Source organism: Salvelinus namaycush, chromosome 26, assembly GCF_016432855.1.
Source record: "Salvelinus namaycush isolate Seneca chromosome 26, SaNama_1.0, whole genome shotgun sequence".
NCBI lineage: Eukaryota > Metazoa > Chordata > Actinopteri > Salmoniformes > Salmonidae > Salvelinus > Salvelinus namaycush.
Window position 1 is genome coordinate 9,403,481 of NC_052332.1, and position 26,565 is coordinate 9,430,045.

At 44.2% G+C, this 26,565-nt stretch overlaps 2 protein-coding genes across 3 annotated transcripts in view; one reads left to right on the forward strand and one right to left on the reverse strand.

The window, feature by feature from the left end:
* LOC120021613 (disabled homolog 2-interacting protein-like) overlaps nucleotides 1–3,855 on the forward strand; it is a 41,385-nt gene extending 37,530 nt beyond the window's left edge. Inside the window, exon 13 of the mRNA XM_038965415.1 lies at nucleotides 2,868–3,855. Coding sequence (XP_038821343.1) covers nucleotides 2,868–3,035 — 168 coding nt within the window. The 3' untranslated portion in view covers nucleotides 3,036–3,855. The remainder of the gene's footprint in view (nucleotides 1–2,867) is intronic.
* A 20,827-nt stretch (nucleotides 3,856–24,682) lies between these two features.
* Nucleotides 24,683–26,565, reverse strand: part of ttll11 (tubulin tyrosine ligase-like family, member 11) — a 41,924-nt gene continuing 40,041 nt past the window's right edge. Inside the window, exon 10 of one of the 2 annotated variants that reach the window (XM_038965182.1) lies at nucleotides 24,683–26,520. In XM_038965182.1, coding sequence (XP_038821110.1) covers nucleotides 26,150–26,520 — 371 coding nt within the window. In that variant the 3' untranslated portion in view covers nucleotides 24,683–26,149. The remainder of the gene's footprint in view (nucleotides 26,521–26,565) is intronic. The other variant, XM_038965183.1, reaches the window with a different exon arrangement.

Consider the following 26,565-nt stretch of genomic DNA (forward strand, 5'->3'; position numbering starts at 1 on the left):
GCTTCCTGAAGTCAACAACTAACTTGTTTTGCTGATGCTGAGAGAGAGGTTGTTGTCCTGCCACGACAATGCCAGTTCACGTACCTCCTCCCTATAGGCCGACTCATCGTTGTTGGTTATCAGGCCTACAACCGTACGGTGTCGTCATCAAACTTGATGATGTAGTTGGTGTCGTGCAAAGCCACACAGCTGTGGGTGAGCAGGGAGCACAGCAGAGGGTGTAGAGAGTTTCACCAACCAATGGGCTAGGATGTCCGCATCTGGTGTGGGCCTTACAATTCTTAATAACTTCCACCACTTTTACACACACGCTACACCACTTTGAGGTAAGGAAGAATGTAACAGGATCATTTACTTGTATGTCGAGGTTGCCTCAGTGGGGTTCTGCTAGGATGGGATGAAGCCAAGTCTCTTGCGACAGTAGAGCTGAGGATAGGTTCTCATCAGTAGGTGTTTGCTTTCCGAAGAGTTCCCGTGGGCGTGGCCGCACCTCGCAGATACTTGATCTCACATCTGTTAGCAAGTTCTGTCATTTATAGGGATACTCACAGTGGGCAGGTCCGGACAGGGTGGTTCTAAGAATTCTACACATTTTATGTTTTTTTTGAGACAAACCAGAGTCTTCCTCATAAGTGTCCACAGCATGTTTCTACTGCACAGTTTAACAATCTCTAGGATGAAGTACATAAGCCTGTAGGCACCAAACATGCGTTTAGGTAAAAATGTATCCGTTCTATGTTATAGCAAAATACCTGTTATACCCCCTTTAATGACATAGGACAATCAGGAGAAAAATAGCACATTATGCTTCCAGATAACATTGATACGAAAACATGTTTAAATGTCCTTCAGACTCAAAAAGACTGGCTAGCCATTTAGCCAGTAACAAAAGTAGATCACAAGACGTTCTGTTTTCTGTCTGCTGGCTCCCCAGAGTCGTAAATGGGGAAAGGGAGAGGTTATTTGTCTTGTGATAGCTTGTAAAGGGGAGGCTAGAATTTGGGATATCAGTTCTCCATCACCCACTCCACCCCCTTGTGGGCTCTTGTTACAACACTCGTCTGGGAGGGAGGCTTCGGTGGGCAACACACAGCTGGATTTGCCTTTGTAGTCTGTGTTAGTATGTAGTCCTTGTTTTTATTTTACCTTTATTTAACTAGGCAAGTCAGTTAAGAACAAATTCTTATTTTCAATGACAGCCTAGGAACAGTGGTTTAACTGCCTTGTTCAGGGGCAGAACGACAGCTTGTCAGCTCGGGGATTCGATCTTACAACCTTTCGGTTTCTAGTCCAACGCTCTAACCACTAGGCTACCTGCCACCTTGCCACAGGTGTCGTGAGTCTGAGTTGTCGAACATCTATTCAAGTTTGAGTCTGTATTGTCTTTCTGCGTCCCTAATGGATTTGCGGCGCTTGTACCTGGCTTGCTTTGTACGTGTCGCGCGGCATCGGGGTTCGCTCTGCGGACATTGAATGATGGAGTACGGGCTCTCAGCATGGTATGGATTTCTCTGTTCATCCAGGGTTCTTGGTTGGGGTATGTCCGGATTGTTATTGTGGGTACAACATCATCAACATATTTCCTAATGAAGCCTGTGACAGATAGATTTAGCCAAAGCATTCTCAGGGATAGTTAGTTGGTTGACTATATAAAATCCCAATGAGAGAGGGCAGGGCAGTCTGCGGTGGCATAAAACAGTACTGCAGGTCATTATGATAATCTTGGAATGAGAGTTGAGCACTCACACACACTGTCCTGTGTTTGCAATGTTTGAACCTCATAGAGAGAGAGGCATGGAGAAAACAAAGAAGCCCATGCAGCGCCTAGTCAACTGTGCTCAATGTGTGTGTGTGTGTGTGTGTGTGTGTGTGTGTGTGTGTGTGTGTGTGTGTGTGTGTGTGTGTGTGTGTGTGTGTGTGTGTGTGTGTGTGTGTGTGTGTGTGTGTGTGTGTTGTGACATCTGCTACAGGACGTGAGGCTGACAGAACATGGAAATACATAGAGATGTTTAATTCAACCAGTCAGAACTCTGTGGCGGTGACGAGGCTTGAATGGCTGAGCGCGACAACGCGACCCTACGCTTCAGTGTTCTAGACTAACTAATATTTACATTAACACTATTCTTCCTTACTTGTCTGTCAACAAGCGTGACTCATTCCCGCCCCTGCCTGTCTGTCAATGGCCGTGACTCATTTTACATTGTAAACTCTTGTCTACTTCTGACGGCAGAGTGGCAGCTCTGTGTTGTGGCATGACATTTTCCGATGCAAACCTAGACACCGACGCAAGCACACAAGCTCCGACGTGAGTCTAACAAAGTTGTAGGAATGCAGTTGAAAGACGGCGCAATGTCAACTCGCAGACAGCGGTGCACAGACACACACACACACGTACAAACAGAAGCTCATCTGCACAGTAAAGTAATGGGAGTTGAGTGTGCAAACAGAGAGGCGGTGGTAAGGCACTGAGCCGCTCCCTGAGTCAACAGACAGAGAGAATGAATATGGAAAGCTCATTAAGAAGAGAGGGAGAGAAGTGAATCGTGAATTAGAGAGCACCTCGGGTGGATGAACATGAACGCGATGGGACTTCAGATGATACCGTAAACAACACTAACAGGAGCAGGAGGCTACATCTCCATTTTGCCATTAATGCGTCTGGTTGTCTGGCTGGCTGCCTCGCTGGCTGGTCGTCTGTCTGGCTGCCTGGCTATCTGTGTCTGTGTACTTCACCGACCTATCTTTGCACAGGCCTATATTTGGTATCTCTCTCTTGCTGTTTGCTGCTCTGTCTCACCCCCCTCCCTCCTTCTCTCTTGCTCTCTAACCCAGTGTTTCTCTCTCTCCTTCCCCCTCTCTCTCTGCAGGAGAAGCGTATAGCGTCTCTTGACGCAGCCAACGCCCGTCTGATGAGTGCTCTGACCCAGCTGAAGGAGCGTTACAGCATGCAGACCCGTAATGGCATCTCCCCGACCAATCCCACCAAGCTCCAGATCACTGAGAACGGAGAGTTCAGGAACAGCAGCAACTGCTAGAGAGAGACTGATAGAGGGTGTGTGTGTGTGTGTGTGTTGGCTGGTGCTTGTAGAGGACACTTCCTTATATGGACACTAAACGGGGGTTAGTCTGAGTGAGGAGACCACTGTGAGGGGCCAAGCAGCGAGGAGGCGGGACTTCAGTTTGACAGACAGCTGACCAAGTCAGTGACAGCGAATCAATGGACAGAGCTGAACACCAGTGGGCCCTGCAGAGGAGGAGGCGGGACAAGCTGTAGATATGAACTGAACGGTCCATTAATCAACCGATTTGGATGTTTCCATTGGATGTATGCAGTTGCTGGGACAATTTCAGACTCTCTTCCCTAAAGCTTTGGACAAATCACTATAATCAACACAATGTCTGTCTGTCAAATAGTCACCCAATCCTCTCTCTTCCCGTCTCCTCTGTTTTCCTCTCCTTTCCTGACCTCCTCTCTTCTCTGTTACGACCAGGTCATGTGGACCGTGTACAAAACAAAACAATAATAACAGAAAAATAATTTATAGTAGTGTTAAATCTCAAAGAAAAGTATTTTTGTCCAATGGCTTATTTAGATCTTATCTCGTTCTTTTAAAAACCAAATATGAGCTTTGAAATATGTTTTTGTCCAGACTGATATTCTTGTTTAAGTCCTTGGGTGTGTTCCAAAGTGCCCCGCAATCCCGTACAATGATAATACTTTTTGGGGGAATTTTAGTTTGTGGTCAAAAAGACTGTAAAATCACTATGAATTCAGCAAAAAATGTGTTTAATTTAGGAAATCTGTTCCTAAGTATTCCCAAAAATAAAATACATTTAATTTTTTTTAAAGACATACAGTGGCTTCGGAAAGTATTCAGACCCCTTGACTTTTTCCACGTGTTACGTTACAGCCTTATTCTAAAATAGATTACATTTTTTAAATCCTGAGCAATGTACACACAATATCCCATAATGACAAAGCGAAAACAGGTTTTTAGAAATGTTTGCAAATGTTTTAAAAATTTAAAACAGAAATATCTTATTTACATAAGTATTCAGACCCTTTGCTATGAGACTCGAAATTGAGCTCAGGTACATCCAGTTTCCATTGATCATCCTTGAGATGTTTCTACAACTTGATTGGAGTCCACTTGTGGTAAATTCAATTGATTGGACATGATTTGGAAAGGCCCACACCTGACTAAATCAAATCCCACAGTTGACAGTGCATATCAGAACAAAAACCAAGCAATGATGTCGAAGGAATTGTCCGTAGACCCCCGACACAGGATTGTGTCCTGGCACAGATCTGGGCAAGGGTAACAAAAAATTCTGCAGCATTGAAGATCCCCAAGAACACAGTGGCCTCCACTATTCTTTAATGGAAGCAATCGGGGGAGAAGGGCCTTGGTCAGGGAGCTGACCAAGAACCCGGTGGTCACTCTGACAGAGCTCTAGAGTTCCTCTGTGGAGATGGGAGAACCTACCAGAAGGACAACCATCTCTGCAGCACTCCACCAATCAGGCCTTTATGGTAGAGTGACGGACGGAGCCACTCCTCAGTAAAAGGCACATGACAGCCTGCTTATAGTTTGCCAAAAGGCACCTAAAGACCCCCCAACCATGAGAAACAAGATTCTCTGGTCTGATGAAACCAAGATTGAACTCTTTGGCTTTAATGCCAAGCGTCACGTCTGGAGGAAACCTGGCACCATCCGGACGGAGAAGCATGGTGGTGGCAGCATCATGCTGTGGGGATGTTTTTCAGCAGCAGGAACTGGAAGACTAGTCAGGATCGAGGCAAAGATGAATGGAGCAAAGTAGAGATCCTTGATGAAATCCTGCTCTGGAGCGCTCAGGACAGACTGGGGTGAAGGTTCACCCTCCAACAGGACAACGACCCTAAGCACACAGCCAAGACAACGCAGGAGTGGCTTCGGGACAAGTCTCTGAATGTCCTTGAGTGGCCCAGCCAAAGTCCGGACTTGAACCCAATTGAACATCTCTGGAGAGACCTGAAAATAGCTGTGCAATAGCTGTCCCCATCCAACCTGACAAAGCTTGAGAGGATCTGCAGAGAAGAATGCGAGAAACTCCCCAAACATAGGTGTGCCAAGCTTGTAGCGTCATACCCAAGGACACTCGATGCTGTAATTGCTGCCAAAGGTGCTTCAACAAAGTAAAGGGTCTGAATACTTATGTAAATGTGATATTTAATTGTTTTATTTTTTATTAGCAAACATTTCTAAACACCTGTTTTTGCATTGTCATTATGGGGTATTGTGTGTAGATTGATGAGGGGGGGGGGGGCGATTTAATCAATTTTAGAATAAGGCTGTAACGTAACAAAATGTGGAAAAAGTGAAGGGGTCTGAATACTTTCCGAAGGCACTGTATGTGACCGTGCCTCAATGTAATCAAGGTATGAAATGTATTATTATTTTCAAATACAATCTTCTTTTGGGCTTAGTTGTGGTCAATTTGCAGTGTACAAGTTATTATAACAATGTTCCGGTCCCCAACCATCCGCTCCGTCAAAAATAGTCCCGCAGCAGAATCTAGTTGCCTACTCCTGCCCTACCCCAGGGCTGTTCAATGTCAGTCCTGGAGGGTCGAAACACTTCTGGGTTTCATCCTCTCCCTATATAGTGCACTTTGTGAAAGCTATTGGTACATGAAACGCCTTAAGTAAGGAACACATCTCTACTTTGTCCTTCAGACCCCCTATTCCTGCAAAAAAAAAGGCACGTGTTATGATACTGTGGATTTGTAAAGGAATATAAATATATTGTACAAATACATCACGCAATGTGTTATGAACACTAAATCATGACCTGTATGTGAAAATATATTAATGAAATGTAAGATAGATGTATGCATATTTCATTTTTCCTCTATAAAGTATTCATGAGATATAGATATATTTGGTCATGTCAAATACAAAAGAAGCCCGTTCCAAGGAGTGGGTGATTGCGGCTATAGTGTGTATTATAGGGCTTCGGGAGAGGGAGAGACTGCACACTATGCTGTGAGTAGCACCATCAACAGATGAGATACAATTCTGTTTTATTTCTTCTTCTTAACCTTTACTTTGTCCAGGTTTTGGAAACAGACCTGGTTGGATTGAGGTTTGCTTTAGTGCTTCATCAATAATGTTGAATCGACGTTGAAACAATGATGTATGTTGGTTGTCTGTCGCTTTGCGTTCAGGACCCTTGCCATGGCTGGTCTGATAGCCCTGTAGCACAAGGACAGAGAGACTTGTGTTGTTGAACACAATATTATACTGTACACTGGACTGGTGTGTGTTATATGTGACCTCACAGGTTAGAATCGTACTCTTTCTTAAAACTCTCCTGTTTGCTAATTCATGTCAAAGAAGCATGCTGCATAAAGACTGTGACCCCCCACTTCGCTTCGAGGCATCTATCTCTCCTCTCCTCTTTTTCTCTCCCCTTCTCCCTCATTCCCTCTCTCTATTGAATGTGAAGATGCTACTCAAACACACGGTTGGTGTTAATGTGGGGTCTAGGCCTATTGTCCCTGAATGATCCTATAGCTACTGTTCCGCTTGCTCCCACCAGCCCACAGGCATTTTCAGCATCTATATTTTGTATATTTTTGTATTCATTTTTCTTACCTTTACAGATGAGTTAAGGATTGAAAAAATCTGCATGCTTCGTTTTGGCGCTATAACGAATGGTAGCGACCCACTGCGACACCATTCAAAAAATAAAACGTTTCCAATATAGGAAGATGATGAAATGTTGTTTTTATGAGTTGCTGCAGACATGATTTATATGTGATTATATATCATATAAATATATGATAATGATGGGTGTATCAAGAGGCTGGATAGCCTTGGAGACGAGAGTGTAGATAAAATGTTCACAATATTTTTAACTAATGTTAAAAAGAGAGCCTTTTTTTGTAAATGTACCTTGTGTTCAATAATACTGCTGTATCGATTGATATGACATCATGGATATTGTAAATAGCTCAACCAGCCATCTGCCCTGTTCAGTTAGATCTCCAGGTTTTAGCGCAATTCTCTAATCCCCCCCGCATTCAGTATTCTCTTTTTTTATCAAGGGAAAAACACTTCAAAAGTATATTGCAAAAAATGTTAAATGACTATGTTGACTCTGAGAGGTTTTGGATGATGTCTGGTGTGTACAGGTCAGAGAGAGTCCAAACGTCCAGCGACCTATGACCCAATCAGGTGTGGTGAGAGAGAAACACAAGCACAAAACCCCATTTGTCATCAGCCCAGCTCTGCACTTTTACAATGGAGGTTTTAAGCATTGATAGAGCTGGATTCAAACCTTATCGGATTTAAATTCAAAGGCAATGTTCCCGCGTTCGCAGAGACTTACTTACTTCGCTCCTTTGGGAGCTCCCTTGTGGGTTCCAGTTATAGCGCTTGCCTGGTGATGTTGGAGGGGAACTTTCGGAGGGTGAGGCCGATCCATCCCCATCTTCTCCTCCGGATCTCCTCTTCCACCGGAACCTGGCTGGTGCGCTCCCACAGGTCAATGTTACTGACTCTGTCCATCCATCTGATGTTAAAGATGCATCGCAGGCACTTGTTTATGAAGCTCTGAGTTATTGTGGGTTTTGTTGTCCTCCGTTTGTCTGAGCCATACAGCATCACTGACTTAATATTGGTGTTGAAAGGGTTTGTGTTTTTTATTTCCCTGGAGCTCCAGATGTTTCTTTGGGAGATGAAGGCTACTCTTGCTTTTTGAATTCTGCCTTTACACGCTGCTCGGTTTCGCCTTGTTTGGTGATGACGCATCACAGATAGGTGAAGGAACTGGCATCCTCCAGGGGTTCTTCTCTGAGGGTGATTGGATTGTTAGATTCGTTGTTGATCGTCATCTTGGTTTTGTTTCTGTGGATATGGAGTCTTGGTTGGGATGATGTGGCGTCCAGGTCTGACGTTTTATCTTGCGTTTGCTGTTGACTGTGTGACAGGAGTGCTAGATCCTCCGCAGAGTTGAGGTCGTCCAACTGTGTCCATAGAGACCATTGTATGCCATGTCATCTGTTCTCGGTTGTCTTCCTCATGATCCAGTCAATGTCTAACAGGAAAAGGAAGGGTGACGGGAGACATCCCTGTTTTTCTCCAGTCAGGACTCTAAAGGGTGTGCTAAGCTTGCCGGCATGCACAACCCTGCATGTTATGCCATTGTAGGTAGTGCAGATCATTCTGACAAGCTCTGGTACACCATAGTGTCTGAGGAGCCTCCATAGGGCGTCTCTGTCTAGGCTGTCAAATGCTTTCTCATAGTCCACGAAGTTGACATACAGGGATGAGTTTCAGTCAACGGATTGCTCGAATGTAATGCGGAGCGTGGCCCATTCGCGGAAACTGCATTTACCCGTAAACGCTGCATATGTCAGCTCAATTGGAAATGATCTAGACATTTTAACGTGGATCTTCCGCGACACGGATTGAATCCAGCCCCTAGTCTACGTTCCATAAACACACCCCTGTCTTTTGGACTGCAGAAGTGTGCACTCCTGGCTTGATCAGCCATGTCGTGGAGTGTACTACTGAGTGCAATACTCATATAATTTGCTCACTCAATTTACTTCAATTGTCTATTTAATGTCCAGCATTTTGAGGGGAAAAGAGATTACTGACTGTTGTAGAGAGGACTTAATGAAGTCAAGACTTCTGTCTTTAGGGGTGTGTTCTCTCTAGTCCTCTGTATAGTCTCTACCTCTAAAGTGAAACAGGAAAAGGAAAATGCCAACTCTCCCAAATCAGCTAGTTTAATAGTGGTATAAACTGTCATTATCTATTAGTGTTACCAGTGCCACATAGCATAATGTCACTCACATAGAAATAGGCAGTGCAATGTCCTTCATTTGGCTATCAATTCTAAATCCTCTGTATGTTTCTGGTCACGTCCCACCTCTGTTCCACCTTCATTAAGTTGTTAAAGAATGTAGGAGAGGAGAGTCAGAGAGAGAAATGTGATGATGATGTCTCTGTAGCCACACACACACAATTATACAGTACATACAGTGCAGTTACAGCCAGTGGGAAAAAAATACTATAAACTAAAAATATATCTATAAATAAAGTAAAAGATGTATGTTTTCTAATATCTTGTAGAAAATGCTTTTGTAATGATGTTGAAAGTAAAGTATTTGCTGGATTCTGCTTCCTTGGACAACAGTGACAAAAACAATAATGTACAGAGGAATTTGTTTGTGTTGACGATATATATAAAAAAAAAAACAATGTGGCTGTGCAATTTATGTACATTTGCAACTAGACTTATTAAAGTTTTATTTAGCTATTTTAAGCCTCTGCCTTGTGTGTTTCTTGCCACTGTGGTGAATATATTTTCCAATACATTTATATTTTCAATACCATGTGATTTTGGTAAATGCACGGTTGTCTCAAATTGTCTCAAATTGATATGCGGTTTTCATGTGACTCAGACGAAAAACCTCAACATATTTCCAGCCACAACCTATAATTCAGCCGCAAACCAGTCGATTCAGACCTATAATTTGGTAAACACTGTTTTAGATGATTGACAAGTATTAAATCAGATACAACTTGGCTTATGATGAGAAAATGTACACATCTTCTAAGATACTCAGTCTAGTAATAGAATGATGATTACGAGAACCATTTAGAGGAGGGGAAGATGGAGGGAGAGAGCTAAAAGATGAGAGGAAGATGGGGAGAGGTAAAAGAGGGGTAGTGAGTGGTGCATGCTCCTCAGCTAGGCTGACCTACATACTGCCTGATTGTTATTCCCCACAGTAGCTGGGAGAGAACAAGAAGAGAAGAGGGAAAGAGGGAGAACGCTCCAAAACACATGAGCTGAAAATGCTCAAAAACTCTATCCTACCTTACCCAAGGTAGACATTATTTCTTGCCATGTATTACAGTCAGGGCTGGGTAGGTTACTTTCTAAATGTAATCCATTACAGTTACTAGTTACCTGTCCAACATTTTAATCTGTAATGTAACTTTTGGATTATCCAAATTCAGTAAAATAATCTGATTACTTTCAGTTACTTTTGGATCACTTTCCCATAAGAGGCATTAGAAGAAGCCAAAAATAATCCATCAAACGTGTTTGGTTTGTCATCATAGTGGTCTCCGACTTGTGGTCAGACTCGCTCAGGTGGAACAAACGTAAACTTGTGCCTTTTTCCAATGCTGCATTGAATGTCATTGACAAAACAGAAAGGTGTCAACGTATTTCTTTTCACTAACATCGTTTCTGAATTTAAAAGTAATCCAAGAACACTGTGTTTACACAGGCAGACCAATTCTGAACTTTTTTCTACTAATTGGACTTTTGACCAATCACATCTGATCTTCTTCAGATCTGATTGTTCAAAACACCAATTAGTGAAACAAATATCAGAATTTAATCATCTAGTTTTTTGAAAGTATCTGTAATCTAATTACAATATTTTTGCTAGTAACATAACTGATTGCAGTTAGTTTTTTTTGTAATCCGATTACGTGTAATCAGTTACTCCCCAACCCTGATTACAGTACGTTAAAGTGTGCTATATGCTACACTTCAAAGAAAATGGCTTAACACCAGTGTAGAATTATTGCCCTGTGGGCCAGTAACAGGCAGTGATGTGCAGTAAGGGTAGGCAAGGTAGGCAGTGCTAACTCTGTGAAAAGAATATAAGATGGCCCCAATATACATAGCAGTTCTGCTTCTAGCTCATAAGTAACTTTGCAGTATTTTTATATTTTTTTGTAATTTCTTTCATTATTAGCCCAGAATGTTTTTTTGAAAGAACTTCTGAGTATCAGAATAGCAGTAACTCACTAGCATTCCTACCAGAAATACGACTTTCCCGAATCGGATCCCCCAAGGCAATTGAATTTATCCCAGAGGCTGCTCCAAGACACCGCCGTTGGAGAAGAGGTATTCTGAGTGGACTTCTAGTCCGACTCAGGAGGCGTGCACACCATCCACCGCATCTGAGGATATTACTCGCTAATACTCAGTCCCTGGACAATACAGTAGACGAGCTCAGGGCGAGGATCTCCTTTCAGAGAGACATCAGGAACTGTAACATACTCTAACATACTCTCCGGATATACTGTCCCCATCCATACAGTCAGCTCGGTTCTCAGTACATCGCGCAGACAGGAATAAAGAACTCTCCGGGAAGAAGAAAGGCTGAGCTGTTTGTTTCATGATTAACAACTCATGGTGTGATTGTGATAACGTACAGGAACTCAAGTCCTTTTTTTCACCCAACCTAGAATACCCCACAATCAAATTCCAACCGTATTACCTCAAGAGAATTCTCTTCGGTTATAGTCACACCTGTGTATATTCCCCCTCAAGCCAATACCTCAACGGCCCTCAAGGAATTACACTGGACTTTGTGCAAACTGGAAACCTCACATATCCTGAGGCCGCATTTATTGTAGCTGAGGACTTTAACAAAGTACATTTGAGGAAAACACTACAGAGGTTCTATCAACACATGGCTTGTGACAGGGATGGCTACAAGGCCTCCCACCGCCCTCCCTTTGGCAAATCATATCATGACCTATAGCCAGAAACTCAAACAGGAAGTACCCGTGCTAAGTTCTATTTACGCTGGTCTGACCAATCGGAGTCCATGCTTAAAGATTGTTTTGATCATGCCAGTGGTAATGGCTGGAGCGGAATCATTGGAATCATATATGTATACCTCAAACACATGGTTTCCATGTGGTTGATGTGTCGTGGTAATTCTAATCAATAATGAGGAGAGAAGGTCAATCACCAATAAGGATATTAACTTTATTAAAAACGTATCGATAAGGGTGTAGGTCAATGCAACATACAAGGTGAATCGATTGAGTTCTCGAATAATACAGAGACGTAAGGGGTTTACATAGAAACCCAAGAACTGCTAAGTCATGGTTGGTTCCACTCCTCCCCGGCAGATCAGGGCATCATAAGCTACCTTGTTTTCTTCTTGTGGCCAGGTGTATTGGTTGTGTGAGGTCATAGTGCAGAAACAAGTGATAACGGCTGTTCCATTTACTCCTTTCTCTACCAAGCTAGTCTCCATTCTCTTCCACCTCCCCACAACTGTGCCCTTGGAAGATAGTAAAAGAACAGGAGGGACTGAAGAACTGTGGTCACTCTCAGAGGCTCTTTGTCTTATGCTGTGTGACCGGGTTACTCAGAAGCAAAGATGATTGAAAACAATACAGGTCTATCTGTTCCTCAAGTTTATCTCCATCCCATGTCCTTGACTACACGCCTAGACCAGCGGCGGGGAGTGAACGTGGAAGAGATGAACCATCCTTTCTCAGAAGCACAGCATTGTCACTAAAGAAATGTCTTTACTATTGTTAAGCATAGTAATTGTTAACTATTAATATTAAACAAATCAGGTAAATATGTGATTTTCTCTCACAGATGCCATTCCATTTTCTCCATTCCAGACGTTATTATGAGTCGTCCTCCCCTCAGGAAACGATGAGGTATTTGATACCATTCCACTGATTCCACTCCAGCCATTACCACGAGCCTGTGCTCCCCAATTAAGGTCCCACCAACCTCCTGTGGATCACGCGGACTGGGATATGTTCCGGGTTACCTCTGAGAATAACATCGACGTATACACTGACACGATGACTGAGTTGTTCCCACTGTGACTATTAAAACATACCCAAACCAGAAACCGTGGATAGAGGGCAGCATTCGCGCAAAACTGAAAGCGCGAACCACCTCATTTAACCACAGCAAGGTGACTGATAATATGGTTGAATACAAATAGTGCAGTTATGCCCTCCGTAAGGCAATCAAACAGGCAAAACGTCAGTACAGAGACAAAGTGGAGTCGCAATTAAAAGGCTCAGACACGAGACGCATGTGGATGGGACTCCAGACAATCATGAATTACAAAGGGAAAACCAGCCACGTCGCAGACATCACCATCTTGCTCCCAGACAAGCTAAACACCTTCTTCACCCGCTTTGAGAATAACACAGTGCCACCAATGCGGCCCTCTCCCAGGGACTCTGGTCTCTCGTTCTCCGTAGCCGACATGAGTAGGACATTTAAGCGTGTTAGCCCCGCAAAGTTGCCGGCCCAGACGGCATCCTAACCGCATCCTCAGAGCATGCGCATACCAGCTGGCTGGAGTGTTTACAGACATATTCAATCTCTCCCTATCCCAGTCTGCTGTCCCCACTTGCTTCAAGATGTCCACCATTGTTCCTGTACCCAAGAAAGCAAAGATAACTGAACTAAATGACGATCATTTCTGTAATCATGAAGTGCTTTGAGAGGCTAGTTAAGGATCATTTCACCTCCATCTAACCTGACACCCTAGACCCACTTCAATTTCCATACCGCCCCAAGCTCATCATTAAGCTCTGAGCCCTGGGTCGGAATCCCGTCCTGTGCATTTGGGTCCTGGACTTCCTGACGGGGCGCCCCCATGTGGTAAAGGTAGGAAACAACACCTGCACTACACATCCTCAACACAGGGGCCCTACAAGGGTGTGTGCTCAGCCCTCTCCTGTACTCCCTGTTCACCCATGACATGCATGGCCACGCACGCCTCCAGATGACAACAGTATTAGGCCTGATTACCAACAAAGACGAGACAGCCTACAGGGAGGAGAGGAGGGTCCATCCACATCGACGGGACCGCAATGGAGAAGGTGAAAAGCTTCAAGTTCCTCTGTGTACACATCACTGGCAATCTGAAATGGTCCACCCACACAGACAATGTGGTGAAGAAGGCGCAACTGTTCAACCGCAAGAGGCTGAAGAAATTCGGCTTGTCCCTAAGACCTTCACACACTTTTACAGATACACCATTGAGGGCACCCTGTCGGGCTGTATCACCACCTGGCACGGCAACTTCACCGCCCGCAACCGCAGGGCTCTTCAGATGGTGGTGCGGTCTGTCTAACGCATCACCGGGGGCACACTGCCTGCCCTCCAGGACACCTACAGCAACCGATGTCACAGGAAGGCCAAAAATATCATCAAGGACATCAACCACCCGAGCCACGACCTGTTCACCCCGCTAACATCCAGAAGGCAAGGTCAGTACAGATGCATCAAAGCTTCTATCTCAAGGCCATTAGACTGTTAAATTGCCATCACTAGCCGGCCTCCAACCAGTGCACCTGCCCTGAACTTAGTCATTGTCACGGCTACCACCCGGATACTCAACCCTGCCCCATAGAGGCTGCTGCCCTATGTCCATAGACATGGAATCACTGGTCACTTTAATAATGGAACACTGGTCACTTTAATAATGTTTGATACTGTTTTACTCATTTAATTCAGAAAGCATTCAGACCTTTTCCACATTTTGTTAAGTTACAGCCTTATTCTAAAACAGATTAAATCGTTTTTTCTCACACAATAACCCACAATGATAAAGGAAAAACTGTGTTTTTATCAATTTTAGCAAAAATAGTTCTATAAAAATTAAATAACATTGACATAAGTATTCAGACCCTTTACTCAGTACTTTATTGAAGCACCTTTGGCTGCGATTACACCCTTGAGTCTTCTTGGGTATGAAGCTACAAGCTTGGTATTTTGGGAGTCTCTCCCATTCTTCGCTGCAGATCCTCTCAAGCTCTGTCCGGTGGGATGGGGAGCATCGCTATTTTCAGGTCTCTCCAGATATGTTTGATCGGGTTCAAGTCCGGGCCCTGGCTGGGCCACTCAAGGACATTCAGAAACTTGTCCCAAAGCCACTCCTGCGATTTCTTAGCTGTGTGCTTAGGGTTGTTGTACTGTTGGAAGGTGAACCTTCACCCCAGTCTGAGGTCCCGAGCACGCTGGAGCAGGTTTTCATCAAGGATCCCTCTATACTTTGGCTCCGTTCATCTTTCCCTCGATCCTGACCAGTCTCCCAAGCCCTGATTCTGAAAAACAACTGACATTCAGGCCAAAGAGTTGGTTTCATCAGACCAGATAATCTTGTTTCTCAAAGTCCTTTAGTTGCCTTTAAGCAAACTCCAAGTAGGCTGTCATGTGCCTTTTACTGAGGAGTGGCTTCCGTCTGGCCACTCTACCATAACGGCTTGATTGGTGGAGTGCTGTAGAGATGGTTGTCCTTCTGGAAGATTCTCCCATCTCCACAGAGAAACTCTGGAGCTCTGTCAGAGTGAGCATTAGGTTCTTTGTCACTTCCCTGACCAAGGCCCTTCTCCCCCGATTGCTCAGTTTGGCTGGGCCGACAGCTTTAGGAAGAGTCTTGGTGGTTCCAAAATTCTTCCATTTAGGAATGATGGAGGCCACTGTGTTCTTGGGGACCTTCAATGCTACAGACATTTTTTGGTACCCTTCCCCAGATCTGTGCAGACACACAATCTTGTTTTGGAGCTCTACAAACAATTCCTTCGACCACATGGATTGGTTTTGGCTCTGGCATGCACTCCCTTTCCAAATCATGTCCAATGAATTGAATTCACCACAGGTGGACTCCAATCAAGTTGTAGAAACATCTCAAGGATGATCAATGGAAACAGGATGCACCTGAGCTCAATTTCGAGTCTCATAGCAAAGGGTCTGAATATTTATGATGGTTGGAAATACCTGCAGGAAAACTCTCTCCCACTCTTTCAGAAATGGAAGTTAAATCCCTTTGTTACCACAGAGAGACGTTGCAGTACGGTAACATCAAAAGGTTGAGTAATAAAACAATATTTCTGTAATCCAAACAGTTGGAAGGGTCCGTGGGTACTTAAAGAACAATAATGTCTAATTCATTACTAATTTGTGAAGTAACTATGGACAGTAGAACATAACTATCCCTGAATGTGTATCTTTCCCACTGATCCGATTCACATCTAGATGTTGTGGAACGTATATGACTAAATATGAAACTATTTGTGAGAACATGTAATGGGATGTTAGCCTTCTAAATGAGAAAATTGTTTTTCATATGAAGTCTTAACCAGTCAGTGACATCACCCACGTGTGTTTTTTTTTTTACTATCTAATGTTTTTCATCAATGAGTCTGGTGGTTTTCATGCTCAAAATCTAAAAGTGCTAAAACTGCATCAAAACTTCAGAAAAGGCACCAGAGTGCGCATGCCTTCCTTCCTATCCATTCAAATTCATTTAAATCGTTGACGATGGCCATCCCTGACTACAGTCACTCTTATTGGACAGGCTCAGCATAGGTCTTGCTGCCTAGCTTCAGTCATTGCATTGAGCCCATTTCATATTTTGCGCATGCGTATTGCCTAAACAAGTTGTGTGGGTAAGCCTGGGGGTAAGCTCTGCATATTTTGGGCATGTGTCTACATCATTTGGCGCTCGCATCCTTTGAACTGAACAAAGCTACAGTAGCTAGTTAGCAAAACCAACCTGGCAAATTGACATTATACTACATTACACAACATTTTCCAAACTTGGTATAATTCAGAGGGGAAGACCAACACCTTGGCTGCCGACCTTCATCAGAGGAAGCGACAGAAAGTCATCAGGACAAGGACACGCTCGGGCCCGGCTCCACGAGGTGGCAAAAGGTAGATTTGCAACCTCAGTTTTAGTTTTATATCCCTGTATAAAAATAGCAAAAAAGTGAAAATGATTTAGTGACAGATTGGCGCAAAATCAATGTCTCCACTGCGCTGATCAGCAACCATGGACAGAGCGCCCCGCGGAGAGTGTGTGTGTAAGCGGGCTATGGAAAGCCACTGGGCGGTTAGGTAGGCTAAGACTCCTTTGGGTTTCCATAAGCGTGAAAAAAACACTACTTATCTGTGGTAGGCTACGTGAATAACGTGGTAGGCTATGTGAATAACGTGGTAGGCTATGTGAATACTGTAATACGCCTCCGTCTGTAATTTTGATTTTGATTCATAAGGATGGGGTCAAGTTTACAATTGAAGCTGCTTCACTCAACTCTGCCTCACACCCAACACTACAGAAATATGTTAGCTTCTTAGCTAGCTGTAAAAGGCATTAGCGTTTTTTTTGCCTATTTAGCTTCAACCAGCTAATCTGCCACTGCCACAAAGGATCTCAGAAATCAAACCACGAGGCCGCCGCCCAGCAGCGATGATGCTTGAAGAGCTTATCCCCCCTTCCAAAAGTGGCGCCAGGATAACGGCTCAACAGCCCCCTCCAACTGTTCCTGACCTTCTTGGAACAGAGGAGCCAGCCCAGGTTAGCCTAGAATCCTAATGCAAACAGGGCCTTCACCCAAGGCGGATATTGTAACTGGAAGCATGCTATTGATACAACCAAATGATTCGCATCAAGCAAGGAGAATTTTAAAGGTACTGCACTGTGGAATGAAAACAAGTTCGAAGTTCAATGGGAAATGAGATGTCAACACGTGTTAATGATAGGCAGCTGGCAATAACTCATTTTCCACTTTGACAAACCATCAATCAATCAAAAGTATTTATAAAGCCCTTTTTACATCAGCAGATGTCACAAAGTGTTATACAGAAACCCAGCCTAAAACCCCAAACAGCAAGCAATGCAGATGTAGAAGCACGGTGGCTAGGAAAAACTCCCTAGAAAGTCAGGAACCTAGGAAGAAATCTAGAGAGGAATCAGGCTCTGAGGGGTGGCCAGTCCTCTTCTGGCTGTGCCGGGTGGAGATTATAAGAGTAAGGCCAGATTGTTCGTCAAGATGTTCAAACATTCATAGATGACTAGCAGGGTCAAATAATAATCACAGTGGTTGTAGAGGGTGCAACAGGTCAGTAGCTCTGGATTAAATGTCAGTTGGCTTTTCATAGCCGAGCATTCAGAGGTCGAGACAGCAGGTGCGGTAGAGAGAGAGAGAGAGCCGTAAACAGCAGGTACGGGACAAGGTAGCGCATCCGGTGAACAGGTCAGGGTTCCCTAGCCGCAGGCAGAACAGGAGCAGCAGCATGACCAGGTGGACTGGGGACAGCCAGGAGTCATCAGGCCAGGTAGTCCTGAGGCATGATGCTAGGGCTCAGGTCCTCCGGGAAGGGAGGGAGAGAGGGAGAGAGAGAGGGAGCATACTTAAATTCACACAGGACACCAGATAAGACAGGAGAATTACACCAGATAAAACAGACTGACCCTAGCCCCCCTGGCACATAGACATGTTCAGTCAGCACAGACGAAGCATGCTACACCCAAGGAAAGCTCAACTAATCCAACTGGGATTTGAGGGGGATTTTAGAAGAAGATTTCGGCGGGAATGAAATGCTCGATTTCTCAACTCTTCTGAAAAGCTAACAATCTAGCTGGTTGGTTTTGATCAAAATCTTGGTGGTATAGCCAGTGGCGTCATTTTCAGCAAAAACCTGGGGAATGGGGAATAGCAAAATGGGAATAGAACTTTTATGTTCGTTGTGGTATAGCATGATATAAGCAGAATTCAATATAATTCCAATGCCCCAGGGTATAGTTGCATATTGGTATGTTTGATCATAGAAACAAATGGGTAACATTCTATTTCTATGTTTTCTTGGTAGCCTATTGCTTTTCCTGGTTGTAAATGGAACTGTACATACTGGAACCGTGTTTATGGTAGGCCGGCATTGCTTAATTGATTACATGGGTGGGTCGAATTTGAGCCACGGAAGTTTATTGCCATATCGCAACATGTTGCTGGACTAATGAGCGGCGTGATTCTCTCTGCTTGAAGCAGGCCTATAGGCCTATTTATTTGACAAGGCAGCTGTGCATGGCTGCATCTCACTGTAGTAGGCTGTGTTTTGGTTATTTGCATTCACCTTTTGTTTTCTGAGTGTGTTTACTATTAATGTAACTAGCCTAAATACAGATTGTGTCATAACTTTATCAATCTGATATTTTGTTTATAGACCTATGGTAGGCCTACCGCTGTTTTGTTCTGCTCGCATTCATTCGCAGTTGTGTAGGTATTCTAAGCCAAACTGCTATTCAGTATTTTTGTTTTGATTGAATATGCTACTTTCAGCATTTAGTTTGTATTATTTTGGTAAGACAGCTGTGTGTACGGCTGCATTCACATAGGGTAATTCACCTATTACAAACAGTCTATCTAGCTTGTAGTCTAAATTCATTGCCAAATAGGCCTTGCTTTAGTGTCTAGGGCGCTGTCAATTGTGCCGATACAGCGCAGCGGAGATGGGATGCAGATTTCGTGCCAAACCCTCACCGATTTCAACTGCCCCCTTAGTCACTTTATCCTGGCGCCGGGTCTGGACACGCTGCCCAAGGCCTCTGGATATGATACCTGGCTGTCACAGGCTTCAACCGGTATCTGCTGATGGTCTATGGGAAGATTTTCAGAGAAACTGATGCACTCGTTCGTGTTCTGCAGAATCAAATAATGGACATGGGGTTCTGCTGTGCACGTATCAGCGACACGATGAACGTTGTGGATGCCAGGAGGCAAGTGTTTCTATGATTGGTTTGAGGAGAAATGCACCACACTCGGCCTAACAGACAAAGTAATCCGGAGCAGACGGCCGATCGGAGATGAGAGGAATGTTTTACAACATTTTGGACAATATCAGTGTTCAAATGAAAGCCAGGTTTGATCATTTTGTCATCCTTGGCCCTACAATCCTGTCACTGAGAGGTTCACCCTGAAGGGCAGACTAATGGACTTCATTTACAAGTAAAGTTAGTTCTAAATGCATTTTCTTTTGCAATTTGCGGGTTAGTCAACTGTTGAATAAACATGAGAATAGACAGCATTCCCTTTGATGCATTAGATTTATCAAGCTAGAATTTTTTGATGAGACTGACGTTTTGAACTGCATTTTTCAGTCATTTCGATTGTTGATATGGAAAATCCATTAAAACCGTATTTATTAAATATTTGTGGGTACAAATATTTCACATAATATAATATTATTGTGTGTGTGTGTCCCGCGCAGTGCATTGGAAGAATTGTAAATCCATTGTGAAAGGCTATGGAGTTTGCGTTGAAAACTATTCAGATAAAATGTGTCCATACATTGGTCTTTTAGTGCCACCTATTGGTTGTAACTGTGGATGCTACATCGGTCTATGGCTGAGCTCAGTTGTGCAGTGTCATTTTGTCAGATGATACGAAATATGCTGCCATTGGAGGCTCTTTTTTATTTATTTTTTATCTTGGCTACATTGGTATTTACATTTGGTGAAAATTGTTTGTCAATTTCGGTTAATAGCCTATGTCACTGGTTGTTAGAGCTATTAGTTGTATGGTGAAGTTGGGCATTATCAATGTTTATTATTGACTAAGGGCTCGACTCAATCCGTATCGCGGAAGTTCAGCGTAACAGCGTGATTGAAATCTGAAGGCAATGTTTCCACGTTAGAGGAGACCGCATTCACGTTAAAAGCTGCATACAGTATGTCGGCTCAATCGGAACTTACCTTTACATTTCTATCGTGCAATCTGTAACACTTCAGCGATACAGATTGAATAGATCCTTAAATCTGGATTTGATCATAGCCAGTGCCTACCCAGCCACGGACCTCACCGCACGTGCTGTGGACCACATATTAGACTGTGTAGAAAATGTACATTATGTAAGATCTAACAAATCTAAGATTAGACACAGGCAGCCCAGAATGATGCAAAGCAGAGCATTACCATCATCCTATAACATAACGGCTTGTCTTTCCACATACACTTCAGAGGCTGAATTGATTGAATTCATGAATGCATTTCCATTGACTCAGGCCTAGGAGCAGGGAGCTAGCGGGGAGGGAGGGAGAAGAAGGTGGGTAGGGAACGGACCTCATTCATAATGCCTCCTCATGCTTATTTCACAGAGAGGCCTTTAATTGCTCCCGTGAGGCTCACTTAAGGCCCGATTCAGACTTAGGAAATGTACGTCTTTCCTACACATGCCTTTCCTACGCACTTCTCCGTAGTTGGTATTCCGACTTAAGCACCAACATAAGTTAACGGGCGTTGCAGGCGTGATTCCCTTGAGCGTGCTGAATACATTTAATTAAACCGCTAAAAACTTGCTGGTCAACAGATTTTCTTGGAGTTCAATAGGGTTTTCAGTACATTTATCTGAAGCAATTCCTTAACATTTGGTGTGCCTTTTAATTAGAGTTTTCTCAACAGACTCACAATAATTTATGGAGAGAACAGTTCAGAATAGTAGGGGTCAATGAAAGAAATCCATTTAAATACATGCATATTAGTCTCCTTTTCAGCAGATTTAAAATACTCTGATCTTGTATACACTGCTCAAAAAAATAAAGGGAACACTTAAACAACACAATGTAACTCCAAGTCAATCACACTTCTGTGAAATCAAACTGTCCACTTAGGAAGCAACACTGATTGACAATAAATTTCACATGCTGTTGTGCAAATGGAATAGACAAAAGGTGGAAATTATAGGCAATTAGCAAGACACCCCCAATAAAGGAGTGATTCTGCAGGTGGTCACCACAGACCACTTCTCAGTTCCTATGCTTCCTGGCTGATGTTTTGGTCACTTTTGAATGCTGGCGGTGCTTTCACTCTAGTGGTAGCATGAGACGGAGTCTACAACCCACACAAGTGGCTCAGGTAGTGCAGCTCATCCAGGATGGCACATCAATGCGAGCTGTGGCAAGAAGGTTTGCTGTGTCTGTCAGCGTAGTGTCCAGAGCATGGAGGCGCTACCAGGAGACAGGCCAGTACATCAGGAGACGTGGAGGAGGCCGTAGGAGGGCAGCAACCCAGCAGCAGGACCGCTACCTCCGCCTTTGAGCAGGAGGAGCACTGCCAGAGCCCTGCAAAATGACCTCCAGCAGGCCACAAATGTGCGTGTGTCAGCATATGGTCTCACAAGGGCTCTGAGGATCTCATCTCGGTACCTAATGGCAGTCAGGCTACCTCTGGCGAGCACATGGAGGGCTGTGCGGCCCCACAAAGAAATGCCACCCCACACCATGACTGACCCACCGCCAAACCGGTCATGCTGGAGGATGTTGCAGGCAGCAGAACGTTCTCCATGGCGTCTCCAGACTCTGTCACGTCTGTCACATGTGCTCATGTGCTCAGTGTGAACCTGCTTTCATCTGTGAAGAGCACAGGGCGCCAGTGGCGAATTTGCCAATCTTGGTGTTCTCTGGCAAATGCCAAACGTCCTGCACGGTGTTGGGCTGTAAGCACAACCCCCACCTGTGGACGTCGGGCCCTCATACCACCCTCATGGAGTCTGTTTCTGACCGCTTGAGCAGACACATGCACATTTGTGGCCTGCTGGAGGTCATTTTGCAGGGCTCTGGCAGTGCTCCTCCTGCTCAAAGGCGGAGGTAGCGGTCCTGCTGCTGGGTTGCTGCCCTCCTACGGCCTCCTCCACGTCTCCTGATGTACTGGCCTGTCTCCTGGTAGCGCCTCCATGCTCTGGACACTACGCTGACAGACACAGCAAACCTTCTTGCCACAGCTCGCATTGATGTGCCATCCTGGATGAGCTGCACTACCTGAGCCACTTGTGTGGGTTGTAGACTCCGTCTCATGCTACCACTAGAGTGAAAGCACCGCCAGCATTCAAAAGTGACCAAAACATCAGCCAGGAAGCATAGGAACTGAGAAGTGGTCTGTGGTGACCACCTGCAGAATCACTCCTTTATTGGGGGTGTCTTGCTAATTGCCTATAATTTCCACCTTTTGTCTATTCCATTTGCACAACAGCATGTGAAATTTATTGTCAATCAGTGTTGCTTCCTAAGTGGACAGTTTGATTTCACAGAAGTGTGATTGACTTGGAGTTACATTGTGTTGTTTAAGTGTTCCCTTTATTTTTTTGAGCAGTGTATTATTTAGGGTTAGGAAAACATTTATTAATAGTAAAAAATATATTGTTGAATAAAAATAATAGTGGTTTGATTCATCCTGAAAATTGCCATATTAAATAATGTTCAATTCACCTCCTGAGTGACGCAGTGGACTAAGGCACTGCAGTGCTTGACGCGTCACTACAGATCCGGGTTCGATCCCAGGCTGTGTCGCAGCCGGCCGTGACCGGGAGACCCATGAGGTGACACACAATTGGCCGGCCGGGACGTCCTTGTCCCATCGTGCTCTAGAGACTCCTTTGACGGGCCGGGCGCATGCACACTGATACGTTCGCCAGTTGTACGGTGTTTCCACCGGCACGTTAGTGCGGCTGGTTTCCGTTAGAGAGCAGTGTGTCAAGAAGCAGTGCGGCTTGGCAGGGTCGTGTTTCGGGGGAACACATGGCTCTTGACCTTCACCTGTCCCGAGTCTGTACGGGAGTTGCAGCGATGGGACAAGCCTGCAACTACCAATTGCAATTGGGTAAAAAGTGTTTAAAAAATCAAATCAAATAATAAGAATATTGGAAGGTGCTTAAAGTGTACAGTTGAACAGTTAGTTCTATAAATTTACTCTAATAATTATCACTAATCATGGAACTGTGATGACAATGTTCCAGTAGTCGTGAACCTTCATGAACCGTGCCAGGCTCCAGGTTTAAACGAGCGTTCCATAATAATTCAAACAGGCTACATTATTGCACAACTTGTAATATGTTAGTCTAATATGATCCACTATTGCTAGCGATCCTCAGGAACAACCGCATGTGAGAGGAAAGAATGCTAAAATAACATTGTAATGGAATGATGCTAAACGTAAGGAAATTGACATTCAAATTACAGTTATAAATGTAGGTTATGGGTATAACTGACGGTTGTTACTGATAGTGGCTAACATTTAACACGATACAAATTGTTTTTAAAAAATGCAGTGAAAAGTCCTGGCATAGAATTAAAACATTTTATAAATCAACTCAGTAGGTTTGGCTCTATACTGTTATTAATTTGCGCATGGCTACTGAAAACGAGGTGACGTCAGACCGTTTACTTAAGTAGGCAATAGAAAAAAAGCCTGTCTATTATGTTCATTGATTGGGTTAAGACGAACCGTCACTCCAAAACTAGCGGACCAATGGAGACTCATTGTCTACGCCTCCCTCTAAACCCCGCCCTTCACGGAAAAATAATGCCAAAACTCGCAATCGAAAAGACTGGCAGTGAAAGCAAAGAAACAGACATTGAAAGCAAAAATACGAGTAGCGTAACCAAAAGGTAGTACATGCAGGGAAGAGCGTTGGCAAAATCTATTCAATAGGATTGGTTGCTGGGAAATGGTAACCGAAAACTTTTTTTTTTCAACAAAAAAAAACTAACATGTCGTCAGAGTTCAGCTCTCGCTTTAAAATGATCTGCTTACAAGTTTTGGGGTTTTGCCTTTGACATCTTATTTTTGTTTACAATTCTATACATTTAGCTTTCAATCGTTTGGTTTTTGATTTCAACATCCATTATTTCACCTGTCCTCAAATGTTTACATTTTTATATTTAACTAGGCAAACAAATTCTTATTTACAATGACAGCCTAGGAACAGTGGGTTAAACTGCCTTGTTCAGGGGCAGAACGACAGATTTTTACCGCGTCAACTCGGGGATTCGATCTTGCAACCTTTCGGTTACTGGCCCAACGCTCTAACCACTAGGCTACCTGCTGCCTACATTCTCAACTTTATTCTTCATGTTCACGATTTATTTCATTTTGAATTGAATACATATGGCTTGAAATTGACCCCCAGGCACCTTCATCCACACTGGCTCAGGCAAATATGTATATGCACTGCACATTCAAAACCTTTTGGGAGTTAAGAGATCGTAAAAACAACAATCTGTCAATATTCATTCAGAGAACAAGAAAAACCCTTTCAACTGGTTTAAATACAGTCCTTTATTTTGTATTGCGGTGCTATGAACAGACGCACAGTACATCCCAATGGAGGTTATGGTTGAGTATCTATATTCTCAGATGCTATGGTGGAGTGCAGTAGTAGATGGAGCAAACGTCTATAGTAGTGTAGTGTGTGTTCTTAATTATGGGCTTGTGAACAAGCAGCAGCCCATATGGTACTGAAGGAACCAAGATGATGGCTTTAGTGTTTAGTTTCATTCTCCTGCAAGCAGCAACTGTTTATAGGTGACACTGACTGACGGGAATAAATTATGTGGAGAGAAAAAAAAACCGGAACAAAATCAAATACAATTCAAACATTCCTATGGATACGGATGACACGGTATTCGTAAACAAGCAGTGTTGAACGACGGCATTCTCCTGATACAGTCCTGGTTCTTTTCTCAGATAACTTCCTATTCCCCATGTAGGGTGTCAAAGCAAAGGAGACGTGCTCCTATTGGGTCTGTGGCGGCCATTTTAACTAACCATCTGTCTCTCTCACTGCTTTTTGTCTAAGGCTGCTATGTTATTGGAGTAGCTGCTGTTATGAAAAGGAGAGGAAATGCTCAGTCCCAAATCAAACCATAGCCCATACAACCTATGCCCTTCTGGAGATCTGAGAGTATATGATAGGTATTGGAATTCATTAATTACTTCACTTTGTCTTCAGATAGGCTGTTTTAAGTTTTTTTTTCTTCATATTACTTATATACCATCCAATCTTCTCAGGTGGTCTTCAGTGCATATGGGGTACTGTTGGGCTAAGGGACGATTTGTGATTGGGCGGAACTGTCTGGGAGGATGTCCTTTTCCCTTGGTACAATGATGAGACATCTCATCACTGATTGGTTCTGTGAGCAGGAACAGCCGAATGGCAGATCCGCTGGCCATTACAGTTTATGGCCGTTATCTCAAATACACTAAACACACATGCATGCAAACACTCACACACACACATTTGTGCAAATGTTGTAGGTTCTAAAGCTATCGTGGAAATGCTCAGATCCATACCCGCAACATACACTGTGTGTAAAACTGCAGTACGTGTGTAGATTTCCCTGAAGAGAGAGCGTGTGTGTGTGTGATTGCTCAGTGGGTTGCTCGACAGGGCTGAAGCGAGACACAACCTACCCTGAAGTTATTAATCAATAACTACAACCAACCATCTCCCCCTCTGGACCTGAGTGGCTTTTCTTGACACACACACACACACACCCCTCCATACCTCATTCTCACACTTCCTCAACCACCCTGTGGACTTCCTCCTCTTCTTTTTAAGGAAAAGTAATGAATTCCAGAAAAGGCCTCATGGTGCTGAGCCTCTGAGGTCAGCTCCCAACAATCTGTGTCTCTTCTCAACAGGACCCCCCGGGGGAATTTGAGCCAGTCTTTGTGTTCCTCTGTTAGGAGTGTGTGTGTGTGTGTGTGTGTATAGCTCCTTAGGCCCCAGTCGGGTCAGTTCTCTACATTGCCCTTGTGTGTGGGCCGTAGTCTCTGATGCAGCCTGTAGTCTTGGGACGAGGCCCTGCGCGGGGTGGCCGGGGAGCAGAGCTGGGGGGCCGACAGAGCCTGGCCTGGGGTGGAGGTTGACATATGGTGGGGGTGTTGAGTCCTGCCTGGCTGGGTCCTGCCGCAGCTTACCGAGCGCCTGGTGGAGGAGGTGCTGTCCTCGGGTAGAGCTCCTACAGGATCCCCTCTTCCCTGGTTCTCCAGCTGAGCCTCACACACCTCCAGCAGGGACACCACCTGCTCCCTCAGGGGGAGGGACTTGAACCGGCGCTGGGCCAGGTAGAAGAAGGCCTCCACAAATGCCTGCAGACCCATCCCTGAGAGGAGACAAATAGAAGAGACGTGGTAGAGAGGGAGAAGGG